This window comes from Protobothrops mucrosquamatus, unplaced genomic scaffold, assembly GCF_001527695.2.
Source record: "Protobothrops mucrosquamatus isolate PMUCROS unplaced genomic scaffold, P.Mucros_1.0 scaffold6724, whole genome shotgun sequence".
In the NCBI taxonomy this organism is placed as follows: domain Eukaryota; kingdom Metazoa; phylum Chordata; class Lepidosauria; order Squamata; family Viperidae; genus Protobothrops; species Protobothrops mucrosquamatus.
Genome location: NW_015392540.1, coordinates 1 through 7040, shown reverse-complemented (window position 1 = coordinate 7040; position 7040 = coordinate 1). Strand labels below are relative to the sequence as shown.

At 42.5% G+C, this 7040-nt stretch overlaps 1 protein-coding gene across 1 annotated transcript in view; it reads right to left on the bottom strand.

Annotated features, from left to right (window-relative positions):
* The window catches only part of LOC107300347 (coiled-coil domain-containing protein 189), a 9965-nt gene extending 4717 nt beyond the window's left edge, over positions 1-5248 (bottom strand). Inside the window, exons 1-6 of the mRNA XM_015829681.1 lie at positions 5198-5248; positions 2936-2967; positions 2607-2672; positions 1911-2080; positions 1311-1381; positions 647-763 (exon numbers count right to left, since the gene is read on the bottom strand). Of these exons, the coding sequence (XP_015685167.1) occupies positions 647-763; positions 1311-1381; positions 1911-2080; positions 2607-2672; positions 2936-2967; positions 5198-5221 (480 nt within the window). The 5' untranslated portion in view covers positions 5222-5248. The remainder of the gene's footprint in view (positions 1-646; positions 764-1310; positions 1382-1910; positions 2081-2606; positions 2673-2935; positions 2968-5197) is intronic.
* Between the last annotated feature and the right edge of the window lie 1792 nt (positions 5249-7040).

The following is a 7040-nucleotide window of genomic DNA, read 5'->3' as shown; positions in this document are numbered from 1 at the left end:
TGGCCTAGGGAGGATTTTTAAACTGGGTTTTTTAGAAATTTTAATTATCACAACATAAAAATTTTGGTTTTAATTTGGTTTTATTCGGTGGGGTGTGTGGGTCTTTCTTTGTTTTAATAATGTTGTGAGCCGCCCTGAGTCCTTCGGGAGAAGGGCGGGATATAAATTGAAATAATAAATAAATAATAAATAAATAAATACACACACACACACACACACACACACACAGAGAGAGAGAGAGAGAGAGAGAGAGAGAGAGAGAGAGAGAGAGAGAGAGAGAGAGAAGCGCAAGTGCCTCTCTGTGTCTCTCTCTGCAAACGGCGGAGGAGGCTGGGAGCCGCAGGAAAAGGCTCAAAGAGCCACATGTGGCTCTGGCTGACCCGTGGCCCAGAGTGATGGACTAACACTTGCATTTCGCCTTTTTGAACCTCTGTGTTTGGGATGCTTGATGCTCCCTTCATAAAGATGCTTCTGCTTCATCTCGTGGCAATACAATTCTCAGGAGTAGCCAAGCGATGTCAGAGATCACATTTTGTAATTGGGCCAATTCCCAGAGGGGATGCTCTTTGTTTCCCATGGCAGGAAAATGGCAACAGAACACCGGCCCTTCCCTAGCACTGCCTGGGCTGAAGGAAATCTGCCTTACCTGTGGGGTGAAAGCGTACTTGTAAAGTTTGTAGTGGCGGAAGTAAGTGTTAATCATGTAGTCGGTGAGGAGCACCAGCTGGTCCTGATTGAAGAGGTCGATGCTGAAGGGGGGTCTCTGAGAGAGAAAGAGAAGAGGAAAACAGCCGTAGAACCACTGCAAGAACCACGAGGGGACGAAGGCCCTCTGCAGGGGAGCTTCATTCAAAACAAACTACATGTAGTCCTCGACTTATGACCACAATTGAGCTCCAAGTTTCTGTTCGGTGAGACAGTCGTTATGTGAATTTTGCCCCACTTTACGACCTTTCTTGCCACAGTTGCTGAATTAATCACTGCAGTTATTTAGTAACGCGATTGTTAAGTAAATCTGGCTTCCCCGTTGACTTTGCTTGACAGAAGGTCGCAAAAGAGGATCGCACAACCCCAGGACGCTGCAACCGTCATAAATACGAGTCAGTTGCCAAGCGTCTGCATTTTGATCACGTGACCATGGGGATGCTGCAATGGTCGTACGGGTGAAAAACGCTCGTAAATCACTTTTTTTCAGTGCTGTTGTAATTCCAAACGGTCACTAAATGAACTGCTGAAAGTCGAGGACTTACCTGTATGTGGATAAGCAAACGTAAAGCCCCTTTTGGCCTGCCCGGCATTCACACACTCACCCGAATGGAGTGGCAGAACAGGAGTTCGGAGAAATATTTGTAGCATTCCTCCACGTTGGGCAGCGGTGTTTCTGCACAAAAACCAGATGGTAGGAATAAGCAGAAGATCCACTTCAGTCTCTTTCCTTTCCTCTGCATCCTTCTTTCCGGTTCTAGACTCACCCTGCCGCCCTGTTCCTCCATATCACTGACTCTGGTGGGACCCTTTTCCCTTCCACTTCTATTGCTGGCTGCTCTTATTCACAGAGACATTTTCTCACGATTCTGCCCACATAACATCAAAGGCAAAAAGAGCACACGGGACTGGCGGTACCATAGCCAGCCTAAGACAAACAGGATCAGGCCAAACTGCAGAAGCTTAATGTGATTTGGACATCTGAAAAAACTATTATTTTCTCCCCTATCTACCGCACCCCCTGTTGCACTATTAAAACTCCAAGTAAATAAAGAAATACGTTGCTTAGAGCCTTGGGAACGAAGCAGCGTGAAAGTCCAGCTATTCAAGTCATTAAATAAATATGGTTTCCATCTTCTTCGCCCACGTTTCTCCACTCATACAACCTTCTTTTTTTCTGTCTTTCTCAATGCCCAGTTCCTTACCCACACAGGCCTCGTGCACATCCTTCACAATTGAGAAGAAAGCAGCGGTTTGTTCCCGGTTGAAGCCCTGCTCCCGGCTGAACTGGATGGTGTAAAAGTACAAATCTAACAAGATAGCAGAGCGAGGATTTGATTCAAAATCCTTCAGATCAAAGAGGTCAGAGAGGAGCCTGCAGAAAGTAGGGGAAATTGGGAAAAATATGACAGCTTGAACATTCACAACCATTTACCAGCTATTTTCATTACTTGATAATAACCTTTTTAAAAAGCTTCTACATCTGTGGCAAGGCTGGTAGGTTTATTTGGTCAGAACTGGCATAATTTCATCTCTATTTCTTTTAGGTTTAATTGAACACAGTTTAAAATCTCACTGCCACCACTCCAAAATGATAAATGTATACTTTTTATACTGTGGTTTATCTCCTTTGTTAATGAGGGGAGGGAGATAAATTTGTTTATTGCACCATATTATGCTGAGATTTTCAAATCTTTTTTGCAAGATAATGCTAGAGAACAACTATGCATCTTATTGTGTATGGATACACTTCTGGGTTGTGCTATAGATGAAAAAGGGTTTTATTAATCACTAGGCTGGCAAGGAATTTATTCAGATCTTCATTCTGTGCGCTTCTCATGTTTTGTTCTAGAAAGAGATTAAGAAAGCCAGTCATGAAATGTTTCATGAACACCCATCACCTTTTCAGTTCATCAGTTGTTCCAGCATTATTGACGAGGTCCATGGAATGAACATCTAAATATTTCCTGAAACGTCACAAAAAAAGAAAAGAGAAAAACTAAGGGTTGCTAATGTAGCACAAACAATTTTGTTTCTAGCAGTGTGATTTTGTACAGGTTTTCTTGAAAATAAGGCCCAAAATAAGTTTAATGATGCTTACAGTGGATAAAGGATATAGCCCAGTCAGCCAGAAATTCAAGGAACCTCTCTCTATGGATCAACATGTAACTGGCTCTTAGACAAGAAATGTAATAACTCTTTTGAATCTCAAGAATGAAAAGCTACTTACCACATACATATGTTTGCCTTATGTGGCTTGGGCTGAAAGAAAAAGGTCAGTTTTAGATACATTTTCTGATAGTGTGATGTCTAATCCACAATAAAGTTAGTTCATTGTTTATTAAAAGCATCAGCATACGAATTGCTACATTTTATTGGTAGAACTCTTGAGATTTAATTCACACACTCATGTCTTATAAACCATGTTTCATTCGATAAACATTTATCATTTAATATATTGCAAAAAAGCATTGTCTACTATAACCATAAGCTTATATGTATCTTCACCTTTGTGGTGATTAATTATATTTGCACATGTTTCTCAGACATCTACTAAGAAGCAGCATGTGACTTGTAGCACTATGGTTTATTCAACAAGCCATAGTTCAAAAAAGTATGTGTCAAATCTGCTATAAGGAGAAGATGTGTCCAAGTTTACTTGCAGAATATCTAGCCACTCAGGTTTCAATTATTTCCATCCTGCTGTCTACTGCAACACACTGTATTAATTTTATTACTGCTATGTCAAATGATATATATCTGGTAATTCCACTCCAGGTAGTCCTTGACTTACAACCAATCATTTAGTGACCGTTCAAAGTTACAAGAAGAGCACTGAAAAAAGTGACTTATGGCCCTTTTCCACACTTGTGATCGTTGCAACATCCCCACGGTCACATGATTGAAATTCAGACACTTGGCAACCGACTCATATTCATGACAGTCACAGTGACCTGAGGTCATGTGATCAACTTTTGTAACTTTCTGACGAGGAAGTCAATGGGGAAGCCAGATTCACTTAACAAACTTGTTACTGACTTAACCACTGCAGCAGTTCACTTAACAACTGTGGCAGGCAAGAAAGGTCATGAAATTGGGCAACATTTACTTAACAAATCTCTCGCTTAGCAACAGAAATTGTGGGTAATAATAATAATAGTAATAATAAAGTTGGAAGGGACCTTGGAGGTCATCTAGTCCAACCCCCTGCTCAGGCAGGAAACCCTAAACCATTTCGGACAAATGGCTGTCTAGTCTCTTCTTTAAAACTTCCAGTGTTGGAGCATTCACTGCTTCTGGAGGCAGGGTGTTCCACTGGTTAATTGTTCTAACTGTCAGGAAGTTTCTCCTTAGTTCTAGGTTGCTTCTCTCTTTGGTTAGTTTCCATCTGTTGGTTCTTGTCCTGCCTTCAGGCACTTTGGAGAATAGCTTGACTCCCTCTTCTTTGTGGCAGCCCCTGAGATATTGGAATACTGCTATAATAATAATAATAATAATAATAATAATAATAATAATAATAATAATAATAATAATAATAATAATAATAATAATGATGATGATGATGATGATGATGATGATGATGATGATGATGATGATGATGATGATAAAGTTGGAAGGGACCTTGGAGGTCATCTAGTTCAACCCCCTGCTCAGGCAGGAAACCCTACACCATTTTGGACAAATGGCTGTCCAGTCTCTTCTTAAAGCCTCCGGTGATGAAGCACCCATAACTCCTGGAGGCAGGTTGTTCCACTGGTTAATTGTTCTCACTGTCAGGAAGTTTCTCCTTAGTTCTAGGTTGCTTCTCTCCTTGATTAGTTTCCACCCGTTGCTTCTTGTCCTGCCTTCAGGCGCTTTGGAAAATGGCTTGACTCCCTCTTCTTTGTGGCAGCCCCTGAGATACTGGAACACTGCTATCATGTCCTCCTTCGTCCTTCTCTTCGTTAGACTAGACATTCCCAATTCCATCAACCTTTCCTTATATGCTTTAGCCTCCAGTCCCCTAATCATCTTTGTTGCTCTTCTCTGTACTCTTTCTAGAGTCTCAACATCTTTTTTACATCGTGGTGACCAAAACGACCACTATTGTGGTCATAAGTCAAGGGCTGGCTGTATTGGATATCTTCTCTGGATAATCGTAAAGACAAGAGGGACCCAATGACAGCAAGGGCTACAAAACAACTTGTCATGATCTTCAAGCCCAATTATTCAATTTAAGTAAAGCATAGCCTAAACATCCAAGGAACTGACTCGAGCTTTGCCGTTTTTAGCTGTAGCTCTCTCCCGCGTATGTTTTTTTCTCCTCCTTGACGGAGACCCATTGAGCTTGCGGTTGCACAGCAGGCAGACGTTCAACAGGTAAAACTTCCTAGGGATTCTTGATCTGTTGAACTTGCTCGTTTGTCCCTCAAATGCCCCAAGATTCTCCGCGGAGGAAATAATTTACCCAAGACAGCAATTTATAACTATTAATTTAATATTTCTGTTTTACCGGCTGGAGGCTCTCCGGCCCCATTTCGGCTTAGCTGGGCGGCGAGGCGTGGGGAAAAGCACGCGTTGCCATGGCAATCCCTGCTTCAGCCTTTCCGGGTCCCATCGGTAGCTGTGCAATCAGAACGCGGTATACTAAGAACGAGCGAGCGCTTCGCCAATCGCAGATGTTTTCATTGGGGTGAAAGAAACGGAAGACTTCCAATAGATAGAATATAATAACAAAACAGAGGAAAGGAACAAAAAATCCGGAATGGTTGCCAAGAAGAAGAATCCATTTCTTTGTCTAACCTGCGTAGAATAAATCTCTAACACTTAATAATCAAATCTTCTTGCTATCTAGCTGGGAAAACGTAACTCCCTCTCAAAGTCCAATAGAATGGTTGTCTCTATATTTTCTATCTCTACCTCAATATCAATAGAAGGAAAGAGCCAATACGCCAGCGTAGCTATGGTAACACTATCTTCGCCAACGTAGGCTCCAATCAGAGGAGACCACAACGCAAGCTCTTCCGCGCTTTACCCAATCGCCTTCTTGCCCCGTCCCCCCTCTCCCAACAACTCCAGAATAATAATCCCGCCCACTTTCCTTACAGTTGTCGAAGAGTTGGAGCGTTGGTCGCCTAGCTAGCGCGAGCGTCCGCGTCTGCGCACTCTGCTGAGCGCAGAGCGAAGCCGAAGACGTTGAGTTCCGTTGAGAGCGGAGGCGGAGGTTGGGCCTCCGGGAAGGGAGTCGGGCGAGCATGCGCGGTAGCTGCGGTGGCGTTGCTTGTCGGCAGCGTCGTACCGAGCCGAGGGCTATGGAGGAGAGGGATCCCCGTCTGGGCCGGTGAGTGGTTGGGCAGCCTCTCCCTCACCGGAGGCTTTCCTTTCGCCCCTCTCCATTACTCCCTCTCCTCACTGAGGTCTCCCGTCTTGCCTATCTTTCTGCAAACGTACCGTTTCTTCTTGCATCGTATTTTAAAATACACGTTATGACTGAAACTGCCATTTGTAGCGGATACGAGGGCTTCTTTGGGGAAAGCAGGGTGTGAAGTGTCACTCCAGGTGGAAATATAAAAGTTAGGAGAAAAGGCAGCTAATAGTCAGTCCCCCCCTTCCTTTTTAAGCAACCCAGATTTTGACACTCCTTGGCTGTTCCTATTCCCTTTTTCTCGCCCAAGTTCCCTTTCCCATCTCTGAGCCTTCCAGTTTATTTAAATTTGTGTATACATACATACATACATACATACATACATACATACATACATACATATATACATGTACACATACATATGCACACACATATATATACATATATGTGAGATGTGTTGATGGACCCCAACAGTGTTATTTTGTTCTTATTGATTTTCGGTTGTTTTGTTATTAAGGACTTTGAAATTCTATTTTTATTGATGTACGCTGCCTAGAGTTGCACTTTTGCAAATTGGTTGCCCAAGTCGATTCTTAAAATAAAATATGTTGCTACAATCCCTGTTTTTGTTCATGTTCTCCATCAAAAGCCTTGTGGTCGGGCTTTTTAAATCCCTCTTCTGGCCAGTTTTAGGCCAGTAATACATAGCAGTTTTAGGCCAGTAATACATAGCAACATAAAAACTGTCTAAATATTATAATACAAGGTAAGATTAAAACAATAAAATATTTTAAATTCAAAATTAAATGAGGAGGGCCTTTAGACATTTTATGCATTAAATAGCACTCTAGTCTTGCTTTGGAGTAATTTCAACTTTTTCTATTTTTTAGCTGAACAGCTGCCTCTTTGGCTAACTGCCTGATTCCTGGGTTCAGGCCCACTGCCGAAAGCCACTATGTCAGGGGCTGGAAGCAAGCGGGCTGCTGGAGAT